The sequence below is a fragment of the Melospiza melodia genome, chromosome 1, assembly GCF_035770615.1.
Source record: "Melospiza melodia melodia isolate bMelMel2 chromosome 1, bMelMel2.pri, whole genome shotgun sequence".
NCBI classification, from domain to species: Eukaryota; Metazoa; Chordata; class Aves; order Passeriformes; family Passerellidae; genus Melospiza; species Melospiza melodia.
Genome location: NC_086194.1, coordinates 126,794,923 through 126,811,605, shown reverse-complemented (window position 1 = coordinate 126,811,605; position 16,683 = coordinate 126,794,923). Strand labels below are relative to the sequence as shown.

At 39.6% G+C, this 16,683-nt stretch overlaps 1 protein-coding gene across 4 annotated transcripts in view; it reads left to right on the top strand.

Moving 5' to 3' along the window:
- Nucleotides 1-16,683, top strand: part of TMEM241 (transmembrane protein 241) — a 54,864-nt gene that overhangs the window by 26,904 nt on the left and 11,277 nt on the right. For all 4 annotated transcript variants that reach the window (XM_063167507.1, XM_063167491.1, XM_063167500.1 and 1 more), the window contains 2 exons: nucleotides 606-675; nucleotides 3,360-3,453. In XM_063167507.1, coding sequence (XP_063023577.1) covers nucleotides 606-675; nucleotides 3,360-3,453 — 164 coding nt within the window. The remainder of the gene's footprint in view (nucleotides 1-605; nucleotides 676-3,359; nucleotides 3,454-16,683) is intronic.

Below are 16,683 nucleotides of genomic sequence, written 5' to 3'. Positions count from 1 at the left end.
CATACATGTTAAGTGAAACAGTCTTGCATTTCAAAAAGTGAAAGATGGAGCTTCATGCAAATCTGTAGAGCCTGAAGGCCAGAGAACTCTGGGAATTGCCACCAAGAGCACCCAAGTCCAGGTTCCTGGAAATGCAAGTACTCAAGAGCTCTACTTAGACCTAGGAGAACTCTTTGAACCTCTCAACATGCTCTGTGTTACAGAGTTCAAATGCCAGAGGGGGAAGCAGGCACCATATGTCTGTGTTTCCTGTTGTTTCGGTAGGAGCTATCGCATGCTGAACAGTAAAAGAAGTGGGTATGATACATGTCTGTTCATTGGCAACTTTTGCTTAAACAGGACCTTCTGAACACTGGAAAAGGATAAATACTCTTAGGTATCCCTTTTCCCTTTTACAACCAAAGGCAAGAACTGGCTAGAAGCAAGGTCAGAGAGAAATCATTAAACACGCCAGAAATGTGGAAAGCATCATAAATGAAAAGCCAGCCAGCTGTAAAGGCTCAAAGGAATGTTAAACTAGTAATGTTCATGTAATTACTGTTGCATTGCTTGTAACAGTGGGTAATTTTTTTCCCACCTACTGAGTGTATTTCTTTGTCCCTCAGGTGATCTCTTCAGTGCCTTGGATTTTCCATTCCTGTACTTCTACAGGTTTCATAGCAGCTGCTGTGCCAGGTAACCTCTCTATAATAGGTCATGTAAATGTTTTCAAAATAAGAGGTTCAATTGACTTCCAGCCTATACTCTCAGTTAAAAATTTTTGTATCATGTAAAGCCTTACTTATACTGGTTTCTGCTGCCATAAGCCAGTAGAATTGCAAAGATTAAATCTTTGCATGTCTGTGGATATGCATTTGATGGCCTGAGATTCAAATGTGCTGAAAGTATGTGTATCCTTGAGTGAGTGCATTCTGATTAGGAGAGTTCACAGTCACCAGTAATATAATGTTTACCCAATGTAGCAAAGCTGTGATACATAACATCTCTCAAATGCTTCTGCAGTCAGATTAACCCAAACTTGCTGTTTGCAGCAATTACTAAGTATTAGTCTTCAGCAGTATATGGGGTGCACATGGATTTATTTGCCTGTACATCTTGTGATTTGGCAGAATGCTGTTTTGGGTAAAAAGGAAAAGCTTTAACAAGCATTCCATTATTTTCAGTAGCAAAAGTTCACTGCATATTAGCATAATTCTCACAGGACAACATAAATATGTTTCCCATAGATCTTAAATTTTTTTTTAATTCCTGTCTTTCCCCCCTAGTCTTTTACCAAATTAAAGTATTTTTTTAAGAGGGAGAAAAAGATATTTTCATTCTAACTAATGGCAAAAATATTTCTTGAAAGGCATTTTCTGACTTGTATCTGGATTTTCTGTTGAAAGGATATATTGAGAATGACTGTTAAATAATTTCCAATGTATATAGGTTTTTGTTATGTTTTTCCAAGCGTGGTCTATCCACACTACAAGTAACTCACAATTAGGTATTCTGTAGATAGGTGAAATCTATTTTTCTTGAAGGTGAGGTCTAACTGCAGGTTCTAATGGATATCAGTCTAGCCCAGATATTCTTCTCATTCACTTCATTTACCTCTGTGGTAGCTTCCCACTTCTGTTTCCATTGGCCTACATGTGTAGGCCAATGTACAGTGTAGTACATGTGTAGTAGGTAGCACTGTGCACTGCAGGAAGGGGAAAGGAATGAAGATCTGAAGATTACATAGAGAAAGGTTACATAGAGAAACAAACATCTCAGTTGCTCTCCTACATTTCATAATTGAGTGTCTTTGTAGATGTGTGGGATTTGGAGGAAAACCTATGCAATGTAAGGTAAGGGCAATTCATACTGCCTCTGAAAAATGTCTGAAGCATCAGCAGTAAGGTGAAAACTGCTCAATTTATTTAATGGAATAAAATGCTGTTAATTGTGGCATCAATATTTTAGGTATCATAATTTGCTGTTTCACTTTTTTATCTCTTGAGTTGCACTAAATATCTTCAGATCTTCATGACTGAAGGCGCTTCACAGCAGGGCAGAAGATCTGAAATAAGTTACTGAACTCTTAAAAGTATGGGCAATGTTGGTTCATTGAACTCATTCATTTCTCAGAGTGAATGCTCTACTGCTCAGCACTCCATCCTCTGCAACAAATTGCTGAGTTTAGGCTTATTTTTTGTCATCAAATTAGCATCTGCTTCCTTGGCTTCAGACTTCACATACATCCCAAAGTATCTTGCGTTATGGCTCAATGCAAAAATTCTCGATGCCTTCTTCTCCTGACAAGTTATCTTTCCCTGCTCTTTGGTGCCTGTATGGACATGCAGCTGAGCTGGAACTTGGCCACATGTGTTGCACAGGAACAGCATTTGGCTAATATACTGGAGCCCAGCACAGGACTTCTGACCTGAGGAGCCACCATTTTCCACCCTTCCTGCTGCTGTAGAGAGGGGACCAACTGCATGGCACCTCTATCCAGAGCAGCATACCCTCTGTGAATACCAAGGCTCTTTTTGCTTCACCACCTGTTTGCTGTGTTGATCCTATCTCCTTTCCCACAGCACTTTGTTGTCTCTTATGCCTCACAGTAATTTTTGCCGTACATATTTTGAAGTCCCTTTCTGTTCCCTGCTTGCTGGTTTACACTGTTCCCCTGGTTCACAATGAGTGGGTTGTACATATCCAACCTCATGAGCTCCATAAAGTCTGTTGAGATGTGGAACAAAATTTCCTTAAGGGTAGTCTTGGCTACAGGAGAGCTCCGAACTGCTGTCCTATAAGACTTGAGAGTCAAAATTCTCTTAATTGTCAGCAGAAAACTTTGGAGTATCCTGTTCCCAGCACTACTGAGCCATTTATTTGTTATACAGTAGAGATGTATTTGACTTCCTAATTGGAATTTTGGCTTCATGAAGTTTAAACAGCTTAAAAGCTTCAGGCAGAAACTTTCCAGTGGTTATTTTTTCAGCTCAAGGCTCTGTGGAGGTTGAAGTGAGTTAGTTGCCAAATATGTGTGGTTCCTGCTGAAATTAGCGTTGCTGTTATTCAGAGCCATTTCAATGCCTGAAGTTAATATTTCACCTCATGTTTTCAATAATCTCTACTTTTCTGATTATGCAAGTGCATTAGACACCAGCCATAAGGGTGTCAGACTTACTTTATTCAGATTCTAGTGACTGACTGAACAAGGTGACTGAACTAGGTGTACTGGACATAGCGTAAGCCTCTTGTCCACCAGCTTTCCTTCTCCAAATGGGATTAACGCTGCAGTTCTTCATTAGGAAAACCAAGATGTCTGTAAGAGGTTGTTTAGTTGAAGTTAAGAGATTTTATTAACAAGCTTTCCTCATCCTTTGCAGTGGACTGTTGGGATTCTTTCTGATGTTGCACACAGTGAAGCTAAAAAGCAGCACAACCTCGGGGCAATATGCAGCCTGGAGTTTCCTTGCAAAGGTAAGAGAAAGACACACACAGGAACACAGAGGATCTGTGCATCTCCCAGGAGAACTGAGGAATTTCTGCATCTCTCTGGTTTCTCTTGCTGTTCCTCCTTGATGCTTCCATGGTCCTGTTTGTGCAACCTGCACATACAGCTGTGGCAACAAATATCATGTGTGTAATATCCCAGAATCATTATCTGAGATGAAATACTGTGTGTAGACTGAGCCTAATGGAACTGGGATGATTATTGCAGCTAAGGATTTGGAGTATGGCATCCCAGTAATACAAACCTATACTTTCCACAGTGTTTTGGAGAATACTTCTATGAGTGTGTGCACCAGCCATTTTGCACACAGTTTGCAGTGTGTCTTTCCTGAGCCAACAGTTACAGCTAATTCCCTGAAGTTCAATACCAGAACTCTCACTGTTTTTGTTGCAGGAGAGAGCTGAGGATGTCATTTGCCTTGACATTACCAGGGCTTTTGATGTTCCCACAATAATATTATATAAAAATTAGAGTACTACAGTCTGGATGGGCAGATAATTAGATGGATAAAAAATGGGTGGAGGATCAGGTTCAGAAGGTAGAGGTTAATGATTCCTACTCTGACTGGAGTCTTGTGACAAGTGGAATGACACAGGGATCTGTCCTGCGTTCTTTCCTATTTAATATCTTTATTGAAGAATGAGAAGTAAGAGTGTGCACTCGCATTTCCAAGGGACACCAAACTGGGAGGACCTGTCAATAACACTGGAGGATAGGGTTGCCTTCCAGAGGGATCTGGACAGGCTGGAGGAATGGGCCAACAGAAATCTTAGAAAATTCATCAAGGGCAGATGTGAAACCCTGCACATGGGAAAGAACAGTTGATGGCAATAATAGAGCCTGAAGGCTGCATAGTTGGGAAGCAACTCTGTGGAAAAGGACCTGGGATTTTGGTAGACAGCAAGTAGGACATGATGCAGCAGTGTGCCCTGGCAACTAAAAACCCCAAAATATCCTGGGCTATACTTACAATAGGATAGACAGCAAATCCATGGCAATGATCATGATCTTCTCCTCAGCACTTGTTAGTCAACATCTGGAAAAGGGAGCCTTGTTTCAGGCACCTCAGTACAGGGAAGATATTGTTAAACTGGAATGAGTTTGGCAGAGGGTTGCCAGGAAAGTCAGGGGACTGGATCACTTGCATTTTGGGGAGTGGCTGCTGGATCAGGCTTGTTCAGCCTGGAAGAGGGACATCTTTGGGAGCACCTAAGAAACAGCAGCCACCCAGTAGCTATGGAGAAGTCATCCAGAAGACAGATCCAAGCTATTCACAGTGCTGTGTAGGGTTGTGTTAAGTAAACAGAGAGGTTCAGATTAGGTGTGAGGGAAATTTTTTTCACCCCAAAGACAAGTCAGGCAAGGGCACAGGTTGCCCAGGAAGGCTGTGCTGTTTCCGACTCTGAAGGTTTACAAGACCCAACTGGATAAAGCCCTAAGTAACCCAGTCTGAGCTCCTAAGGTCCATTCCTTCTGGAATTATCCTGTGATCTGGGGTCTGGCTGTACTTGATTTAAGCTATTAACAACTCAGTTTTTAAATTATTGGTGGTGAATGCAGTCAAAAGAACTTCTCAGACTCCTTTTCCCTGCTTAGATTTTACTTAGTTTTGTCACTTTCATCTAGGTCATCTGAAAACCACAACCTTCTGATGTGGTTTGTGATCTCACCTTTCCTACTACAGTGAATGAAGCTGTTACATTATCACCCTCCCCACCCCAAATCCTGGATTTGCATAATATGCTTCCTTAGAAACTGTAATCAATCTTTTTTTTGTGGGGATAGCAAGAGTGGACTGATGTGACTTGGTTTGTGCTTTGTAAGCTCTTCCCCACTGTCCAAGTCACATAGAGTTTCTCACTAATTTGAATTTCTTCCAAACATTCTGAGTGTGCAGATTTTAGTACCTTAGCTTTCTTCTTAATGCATTAATGCTTAATGTAGCAAAGTCAACTGATCTAAAACATGCTCTTGAGTCTTTTCTTGTTGTTGTTGTTGTGGTTTCTTGTTTTCTTGTTTTATTTTAGTTTGGTTTTTTGGTTTTGTTTTTTGTTTAACATTCTGGGTTGGAGATTGGAATAGCTGGCTCTGCTAGTAGGTGTTGTGAATGAGGGTAAATGGTTTTACATGTGGTATCTATGACCTACTGGAAAAAAATGCAAGCAAAAATGTGTTGTGAAATATATTTTAAGCGGATTTGGGTCCATCCCAGATGAAGTGGATCAGAGCCATAAAGTCTGGATTGGATCAAAGTTTTCCCAGAGTTCAAGGGTTTCTAGATTTGTGGGGGTTTGGCCATCTCTAGACATAAGTGATATGAAGTTTGTTCTAGCCACTGTTGTCAATGAAATTGTGTGCCTTCATAGGAACTTAAAGCTTGTCTCTGTGTCACTGGAAGAATTTAATCTGTTCTTTATCCTTTAAAGTGCATGCTTTTTAATGTACACTGTTTAATTATCTTGCTTGGAAGATTTTTGTAACAGAGCAATTAGTTCTTTTCCTGTTGTATCTTCTAGCCCAGTGCTCAAATTCTATGTCTTATCTCGAGTTTGAAGAGGGCAATAATAATGAAGACATGAGATCTGTCTGTAGCACTAATAATTTCATCAACACTAGCAGTTTCCCTAAGTCTTCCACTAGTGTTTTAAAACTTGCCATGTGACTTATTTTAGGGTTCTACCATACCCATCTAAGGACTCATGAGGAGCATGGAGGAACTGCTGCTCCAAGTGCTGAAATGCAGTTGATTTGGGGTTAAAAGTCAGTGAATGCTTGAAAAGTTTGGAAGCATCATACATCAGTTTTAGAACAGGGACCAAAGCAGAGACAGACACAGACAGGCAGAAAGCAGCAGCTGAACTGGAGCTTGTCTTAAGGGTAGGGGTGATCTACTGGCTCCCAAAAACCCAAGGAACCTTCTATCTACAAGGAGCTATAAATTTATGTACTGTGCAGTTAAGATTTGAGTTCCATCTCTCTGATCATTAATACTACTTCCTGAAGGTGTTTGAAAATGGTAAAACTATGTCCTGATCTAACTCAGTATTGCCCAGGTATGAGGGCTGTGTGAGTCACATCTTAAATCAAGTGCAGAAAAGCAGCATTTAACTAGCACTGTAAAAATCTGTTTAAGTCTAAGTGTCTGGCTCCCTTGAAAAAAAAACAGAAAAGGAAGGAAGTTAATATGGATAAAGAATAAAGGTAGAAAGTATTTTTATCTGGACTTGCAGAATGGGATCCAGTGGAAAAAAAAAACCTCTGGTCACAACAACAGCTTTGTGTTCCCACATGAGCATTTTTCTTGGATTGAGTAGTGCCCTAGATCATCCTCCTAATCTCTCAGACTGATTGGAGTTTTCACCAGCAGTTGGAAAGGAGCAGTGTTTGAGGCTAGAATATATTTATCTTGCAAATGAGCCAAGAAAGGAGAACGCTGCAGTCCTCAGACAGCAGCACAGGCCTCCAGGGAGGTGCAGGGAATCGGAAAATCTGTTTTCCATTTGGATGCTTTGTACCTATGTGACTGATGAGCTGGGGCTGAGATCGTTGTCACAACTTCATTTCCAATAAATTAACCATGGGATCTGATCGGCTCTGCTTTGCACATCCAAGGACACATTCTTTGTGAAGCCCACATATTTGGCCTCCCTACCCTCTAATTTTTCATTCACTTAAAAACTGGAGCTGGGTCGTAACTTGTTGTTATGATCTTTACTTTGGCTGTGGCAACTTAATCAATGCATGAGGCTTTAAAATTCTTTCCTGTGATAATTTCTTACAGCTCTCATGTTAGGGCATTGCTTTGCACAGTCACAGAAGCACAGGTTTCATCTGTGTATAAAGTCCTGTGTGATAATTATAGTGACAAATGCTCTCTGCACTTTTTCTGTGAAAGCAAACAGTGTATGTGTTAGTTATATTTCTGTAAATTCCTGAGAAATGCAAAAAAAATCAGTGAAGTGATCTGTATAAAAAAAAAAGTTTTTAAGAAGTCCAAGAAATACAAAATGCTTTGTCATAGCTTTGCACAGATTTAATCCCCGGAAGAGCAAGGATTTGAAGCTGTACTGAGATTTCTTGTTTTAATTTGAAAGCTGTGCTAGTATCCTGGGTCATGTACTGGAAAGAAAAAACTGGAGACGCTCATATATACAGACAGAAGCATCTGTTGAGGATGATAATGAGCTCTAACAGCACTGTCAGTGAGTTTGTTTTGATTAAGGTTGCCAATCTATATCTGGTGATGAAGCCTGTTAGGGTCTCTAAAAGTTAACCAGCAGAAATAATTTAAATCATTAACAGAATGGAAAAATTCAGCAAGATACTGGTTACTTATGAATTTGTATTCCCATGTCATGTTTAGTGTTATCCTAAAAAACTTGTAGTAGGGAATTCAGCTTGTTTCCAGTAAGAGCCTATTGAAGAAGCTTGTTATAAACAGGAAGAACAAATGGGAAGGTCAGTGGATTTTGAATTCTCTTTTTCTTCCTCCCTCACCTGAAGAAAGGAAATTCAATAACTGAAATTAAATTGCATTGAGGTTTACTGATTTTCCTATGCATGGGTTGGAAGGAAATATAGAATAATCGGATCAGGAGTATGCAACTATTTTCTATATAAACATCCCAGGCACTATTATGTAATCTATAATTAATCTGAACAGTGTTGGAGGCTCCCTAGTACATAAAAGCATCCTCTGACAGCTGCTTTGGTTCCTTGTTTGTTAACTTTAGATGTGTATGCCCCAGGTCATCCTGTGTTTAATGCTGGCTGCCAGACATTGCGAAAGCAGCTTTGCAGGAGTGTCTGAAAGCATCTCTTATCTGTGGGTTCTGTGTACCAACTGCACTTATACCACAGCAGCTTTAGTCGTCCCCCCAAATGTATAATGGCTGTTCAGAATCCCTCCTGCTATTCAGAATGACTCCTCCTGTAGTCTTGGATTTTATATTTTGTGTCTGTATTTTTGCTTCTTTGTTCCCCATGGTGTCTTGAAGAGAATGGATAGACTAGATCCCTCTTCATGTCAGTGCAAAAATATGATGATATCCATCGTAATGGTTGGAAAAGTACTGATGTTTTTATTAAAGCACAAATTCTCTTTTTTCTGCTTCTCATAAAATGGAGAGCCACAACTGCAGCCTTCTGGGGCTCCTAGCCTTGTTATGCTCACTGCACCTCTCTTCACATATAGCATTTCACATGAGAATTTTATCTTCTGTAATTCTAGGGGCAAACCGACCAAGAGAAATAAAATGAATTAATGCTTTTCCACATTGTTGCAATCTTAAAGCCGCTGCCAAAACATTTGCTTCAATTTGTATACATCTTAATTCCTTTCTCACTGCTGCTTAGCATGCAAGTGCTAGAAAATATTCTGCTGGGGGCTATTTACTTGCAGGAAATTTATAAAAGAGTCCTGCCATGGGTACCTTCTGTAGTAAATGTCTCTCCTTTGCTCTTTTCTGCCTTAATGGAACAGGATTCTGGAATTTAAAAACCTGTTTAAAAATTTTATATGAATATCATAACTAGAACAAGAATGTGTTTGGTTTTCTGGCACTTGCCCACTTGGTAATATTGTAGGCTGAAGTAGTGTCTTTGCATGCTGCTGGCTCAGGAAAAAGCGACAGTGAGATTCTTGGCTGAAAATCCCATTTCTTTCTTGGCTTGGACCTCATAAAGCTTTAGGCAAAAATGTCATAAACTCCCGTTGAAGTTCCATAAACAGAGTGCGTTTTCATGCAGCAAAGATCCTGCACTTTGTGCAAGATCTCTGCTCACCGACCTGGGAAAACTGCAGCTGCATGCCAAAACCCCGTGAGAGAGGGAGAATTGTGTCCTAGACCCATCTGGACTCTACTGGTAGGAGCTCTTTGTGGCAACAGTGTGGTTAGAAGTGCATCTCTAATTTGAGAGAGGAAGGTTCTGCGACTCTGAAGTTTTCAAGGATTCCAAGAAGGAGTTCATAAAAGTAGAACTGAATTTCTTCCACCTTCACACCTTGTGCACTGTCATGCATGTAGATGTAATAAAGACAATTAAGATGGTAAAAATACTTATTGCTTTCTGATTGGTCCTCACTGTATGAAATATGTACATTTATTCTTGCTACATATAGTTGATTCCTGTGAGTCACCATGGGGACTATGCAAATACCTTGGAAAAGAAAATGTGTTTCTCAGCTGAGCTTCAAGCAGAGAAGGCAATCAGTGTGAACTTCCCTGCATTGTTAGGGTCTGTAAAAAAGACTAGTTGCTGAAACCTTAAAAATACCGGTTTTAGGGTAGTTTCCATAGAGACAGCTTCATAGTTACGTTGTAGCAGCCAACACTAATTACAGCATATAATTGCTGGGGAGACGTCAGTCTCCATAACAACTTCATTGTGTGCTCCATGGCCACTAAGCTCAGTGACACAGGCTCCCTGGGGCACTGTTGCAATTTAAGGAAGCTGTCTTGTAAGAACAGCTGAGACTTGTTGGAGATTTTGAATTGCCAGGTAATGGAAAATTTTAATATTGTGAGGGTGGTGTAAATGGCTGCAATTGTGTATCCACTGAAAAAGCCAGCTACACAGCTTTTGGGCATTGCATGGTCACACAAACTTATGTGTTGTGACTCAGGGGCGGTATCACAGAACAATTTTTCAGCTTTGCTTAATATAATAAATCCAGTCTCAGCAAACTTTAACTTTGAGCCCTAAGAGGTGCTCTGAAATAATTTGTTTCCTTTTATCTATTATGATATCCATTTGAAGCGTATTTTTAGTACTGGCATGTTCTTTAATGTAAAGCTAAGGCAGAACCGTGGGTTTGGAGTATGTATTTGGAATATACTTTATCATTCCTAGCCTTGACAAACCATCTCTATGTGCTTGACAGTACAAAACAACAGTTCAAAAGGAAATTTTTCAAATCTAACAATTTTGAATTGCAGAGAATGCAGGTTTATTTGTTCCTCTGCATAATAGATTGCTAGTCTCCCATGTTTTTATTTAGTCTCCTGGAGTTACTAGCATATGGAGAGCTGAGGCTGGGAGATGAATCATTATTGTGACAAAGAGAAATCAAAAGAATGAGAACTGTTTTGGAAGTCATTTCCGTTGCTAATGCACTGATGTAAATGCCAAAATTACATGGGAGAACTGTGCACTCTGTAACATATTAATGTAGAAGACTCCAAAACTAGATAAGGCTGGACTTCCAAAACCAAGAAAGATATAGCCACATTCTTCTGATTTGCTGGTTCTCTATTCTTTTCAGAATGTTCCCTGTTGATTTTTAAATACCTTTGTGGGTGAAATATCTCCAGGCTGTCTCACAGATCTTGAACCTTGACCTCTATGGTAGGCACTGGGTGTCACACTTCAGGTGGCTTCCTTCAGAAACTTCAGATGCTGCTCTCTGAAACAGGTCTCTGTCTTCCTCTTCCTCCCCAACTCATACAAACTCTTTGCCAAACCCCAAGTGCATTCATTTCTCAGTCCAACTCCATACACCTGTTTAAGGATTAGATTTTGACTTTCGACAAAAGTCAGCAACCAGCCACAGAGCTCTAGGGAAGGCAGACTGAATGGATTATGTTCTGTTCCTGAAATATGTGGTACTCAGGGAAGTCCCATAGGCTCCAGACAATGTCAGGAGGTGGCAGTGGGCTTTTCTTGACCTGTACACAGGTCTTATAGCATGGAGAGGAGGAGGGCAGAGTCCACCTTTCTCTCTATGCATGTTGCTGTGCATGGTTGTTCTAAGGGACCAGAGGGGAATGGACCTGCCTTGCAGAGGCTTCCCCAACTCTTTTTGGAGGAAGTGTTTGGAGTATAGTCAGCTATAGTCAGTTCTGTCACTGTCTTCCCATGCATGGGACACACAGAGACTGCTGAGTGTAACCTTGTGACATTGCTCATAAAAGGCATTGCTCAAAATTGATCCGCTAAATGAATGCTTTTTAAAAAATATTTTTTCAAGTATCACATTTTTTAAAGCTTCTGATAGAATATTTTGACCTTTTGTAACATTTAATGGTTAGAAAGCCCTGGAAAGGCTGTCATTTTTAAATGGAAAAATAAAACCTTAAAGAAAATCAATTCTTCCTTGCAGTCCTTAGCATAACAACAGTAATAATAGCATGTCACTTTCTTTCCATTACATCATTACTAAAACAGTATAAACACACCAAAGAATGGCAATGCAGAGACTGTGCCTCTGTTATTCTTGTTGGGTAGTATGGAAAGGGGTCAGTGGAGAGATTTTGTTATCTTCTCTGGGAATTGTTTGTTTATGAATTAGGTTTTCCCAAAGGAGCTGTGAGATGGGAAATACAATAGGAAGTGGACTTTATACATGCATAGAAATACCAAATCTGTAAGTGTCATCTGGGAGAGAGGCTGATGGAAACTTGCTATTTTTGCTAACAGATTTTTTAAAAAACCCTTGATTACGCATTCCAAAGTTTCCTATGCTATTTTGATACTGCTGATATCCTCCACAGAGTTCTGAATTAGTCATGACAGAAAAATGTTTTACATCTGATAATGTCGACAAGGAACATAGGCAGTTCAGGTGTGTTTATAGATTTTAACAATGGAGAATAGCATTGCATTTCTTTTCACTAAAATATTCCCCTTAAGCTGGGCATCCTTGTTGATTCTCATAGCCCCCTTGAACCTTTTCAGCTGCATTTGGCCTTTCCACACATAAGAAAAGCAGCATGTACAAGCAGCATGTACAAACAGCATGTGCATTTCTTCTCTTGTAGCAGTGACTCTGGGGGCAAGGAGGCATTTGAAGATGCACTCAAGAAATGCACAGATCTTGTACTGACAACAGCCTCAGTCAGCAATGTTCAGCATGAGGGCAATCTGGCATGGAAAGAGCAATCTCTGAGAATGTGTGCAGCATCCCACTCAACACCCCCTCTATGGTAAAGTGCTCCACATGTGATCAGTCTTGGGCTAGTCCCCATCTGGATCTTTGGACCAGTTATGGCAGTGACTTCAGAGTGCACAGCTGGGTGGGTATTCACCCACCTGAGGCCTATATGGAAAAGAAAATTTTGCTGTTGGATTCCCAGGTTGCTCAAAGGGCATTTACTGCTCTCAGGCTTCTCTGTTTTGTGAAGGTTTTATCTAATGTACACACTGTCTGCTGGAACCAGCTTTTTCATTTCTCCTGGATGCCAGCTGAGCCAGCACCGAGCTGCTGCTGTGGAGGTCATGGTTCACCTGTTTGGAAGTGCATCCTCTCCTGCAAGGCAGTTATAGTAACCTGATTGATTCCTGATTGATGCCCACTCATGGGCATCCAGCACTTGGGAAGAAGATAGGCACAGGCAGAGGCTGAGCTCATTCCTCCCTAAGGAGCCAGCTCCTTTCTTGCCAGATATACATAGCAAACTGTCAGTTTGGCTGTTAAATTCACCACTTAAGTGTGACAATGAAAATCATGGTTGTTTCATCTGGATTATCTTCATGATCTCATGAGATGAAGAATAACTTGGAATGCCAGGAGGCTAGCTCTTGCTGAGCTTAACATGAAATGAAGTGTATTTCATTGTGGTATTTTACAGCAGCAGAGGGTTAGTACAGCTCACTGCTGCTCAAAACTGAAAATCAATACTTCTCAAAACAGATAGAAAAAGTAATTGTTTTACACAGTGTACCATATTATTGATCAGTAAAATTCAGTGTCTGAAGGAGAAGATAATACTGAGACTGAGTAAAAGTAAAGAGATATTTTACAGGCTTGGATCTGCTTAAAAGGTTCCAAGAGACTGAGCAATTTCAGCAATAGTAAACATTTTGTGGAAGTTTTTCTTGGAGATAAAAGGAAAGATTAATAACCTTCATGCCATGAGATGTAAGTTTTGTATTAGCTGAGGTCAAGATACAAATACCTCCTTTTCTCTGATGCCAGCCTTGCTGCATTAGGGGAGATTCATAAATTCTCCCAAATCCTCTGCCATCCTCCAATACTTGATTCAACCTTATCTTAGTCCAATCCAGTTTTTGTCTGTGGTCCTAGCAGGTAGAACTTTACAGTTGTGGTTGTTGTTGAAATGCTTATTCCATTGCACAAATATTTAATAATTCATAAAATATTAACAAGATGATGAATCATATTGCACTGTCAGCTTCTGAACTTAGAAGTTTCAAGGGAGAAGCTAAATGTCAGGAGCCATTTAAGGCCTTTGCAGTAATGAGGCAGCATATAAGCAAAAGAGACTCCTTGACATGCTGAAAAGATACAGGAAAAGTACAGTTAAGCATTATAATGCATGAAGCATCTACAGGAAACAGGGGGTGTTGGGTCTTAAATTTGGTGAATAGCAAGAATGGGCAAAATGCTTCTCAGCAAATTCAAAGAAAATCAAATTTATTTGGTATAAAGAAGCCTTCTTGTGTCCCCCATTTAATGACTTTTGTTGTCCTTGCTTGGCAAAGCTTCAGCTGTATGGATTGTGCCTCTTGTTTGCAGACCTGACCTGAACAGATGCTGTTAGTCTGGAGCATGTGCACACACCTGTTTGGGTCATGACTGATCGTGTTTCCAGATCAGCAAAGCATGCTTAGGAACAGCAATTATAGAAGAATTGTGCAGGCTGTGTTCTTAGAACTGGAACTCTGAAAGTAATAACAGTATCTGGATTACATATGGGCACATGTAAGAGAAATATTTAAAATATGAGCAGAGGTACTGTTACAATTGGATTCTGTACTATAGCCCCTTTATAGGCTGAAGATTGGTGTCACTGCTCTTAGTCTTAGAAGAGAAAATTGATGTGTTGGGCATTATCTCCAATAGTAGAGGGCAAATGATTCTTCTCGTGGCTTTGTCTTTGATCAGAAATTCTGATCTTTATGTCTGAATGAAGGTAGTGTAAAGTGGCTATTTGTTGTTCGGAAGGAAATCACTACAATCACCATAATTTTCAACCCAATGTGGTATTTTCCAAGGAGCAAAGAGTTTTGATTTTCTTTAAATGTATGACTTTTTTTGAGGAACGCAGAATAAATTATAATGTGCTTGTAATAGTTCTGTCCTATCTCATCAGTCATGTATATTTATGTATTTCTGCAGTGTGTACATATATGGTACACATTTATGTGTAAATGCATATATAGACACATGTTTATGCATTGATAGATGTAGGTCTTGCTGAAAAGGAAATTCCTCTTTGATCATTGTAAATGTGACCACGATATCCTGTTTCTCATAAGAGGAGAATTTTCGTACATAGATTCTATTAATTACATTCTGTAATCCACATATCCTTCTCTCCTTACTGTAATTTAACATTGCAATATGTTTCTGCAACATAAAATAATCATCATATCTTTGTGGTGGCTATTGTAAAGTTTAAAAAAGAAAGCTACACTGGAGAGACAAGAAAATTAAGGCCAGGATTCAAAATGGCCATCTATGAGCTATATTTAAAGTGTTGGTATGGCTGAGAGCAGCAAGACGGGTTGCTGCCTCAAAGAGGTGAAGGCAGAGGATTCTCTAGAAGTGATTCAAAGGCAAGAAACGAAACCTTAATGGTTCATTTACTCCTGCAGCCAAACTGCTGATCAGATGCATATGGCGCAGGCACAATAGCTTGGCCACTTTTGTCTTATGCAGAATTAAAAAATGATGAAGTTAGACAGCAGTTCAGCAGTTCTTTTGATATTCACATGATGCTCAGGGCTAAAAACTAGTTATTATAGCACATTAATCTAAAAGGATTGTACATTGATCATGTATTAATCTGGTAAAACAGGATGCTCAATGACTTTAAGGAAGCTTTAATGATTCAACCACCTGTTGGTCCCACCTTGCACTTGTAGGATCAGCATCATGGTTGTACTGGTAATCAAATCCTGGGAAAAAAAGAACTTACTGAAAAAAATCTTCATAAATGTGATAGAAAGTAGAGAGGATGCATACCTAATTCTTTAAATACTGGAACTGTATAGAGGTATTCAGCCACAGAAATACAGAGGATTATCTTCTCTCTAAGCACATAGGGCTAATTAGGAAATCTATTTTTTCATAGCAGTCAAAAAGCTAATATATAGAAATATTAATCTTATATTAATAAATATTATATTAATAAATATTAACAGAGATTATTGGTTTAGGTATTTGTAATATAAAAAAAGAGAAACCACCCTAAAATATCTGATGATTTTTCTAGAGGCATGCATTTGTCCTGCTTTTGTTGTGAAAATATTTTCAAGGGTGAGTTGCTGGTTGTGTGTCATTTGATATACCCTCTCCCCCTGCTTTTAGTATGTTCTATTTTTTAAATGTAACATGTAGGTGATTTTAAGCTTTGTCAGAATCTATTCCTATGAAATACAGATAGACTCATTTACTCTAGAACTAAGTTTTATCATTATCATTAGGCATTTGACTGCTAAGGCATGTTGAAACTCTGCCTGCTTTTGAGTCACAATACATGGAATTAATTGTGTTCTTAACCCCTGGATATTACATCATTACTTTTGTAATGCTAAAAAAAAATACATAGAAAGAAGAAAGATAAAATATAAAGAAAAGGCAGAAGAGAGTGGCCAAAACCTCCTTTTAGAAAATAGATGCTTTAGAGAAGGGGATGAGTGCAGGCATTTGGGCAAATATGAAATAAATGTTCTTAAAGAAATTTACAGCAGCTGAAAAAACTTCTGTGTGGCTGGATCAAAGCTGTGTGGATCATGAAAGTACTGACTGTCACCGTTGCCATGGTGCCACTGTTGCCATGGTGCCAGCATCACCAGGTTATCCTTTAAGGAGCAGCTTGTATTTCAGAAGGGTTAAAGGGTTTTCTTCCTTCAGAAGACTGGAGCAGAGCATTGCTCCTCCTATGAGCAACGTGCACCTAAGTATGCTGCAATGCACAAACTCCTTTCATTGTCTGCTGCTTTCATAGGCTGCCAGTCCCCAGTGAAGTCTGTCAGGGGATGAAATCCCTCAGGGCATGTCTACACTTTGGTCAGGCTGAGGGTAACACAGCAGATGTGCTCGAGTTAGTGTTAAACTAATGGGCAGAACTGAGAGTGAAGCCTGTTTTGCTTTCCCCTTTCCTCCAATTTATTTCACTTTGAATTGTTTCTTTCCCTTGTTTGGGCTCCTCAGCTTTTCAGGCAGGATCATGGCATTACTGTTTCTTTTGGGAAGAGTCATTATTTTAGTGGTTCAAGGTTAAAGCTTC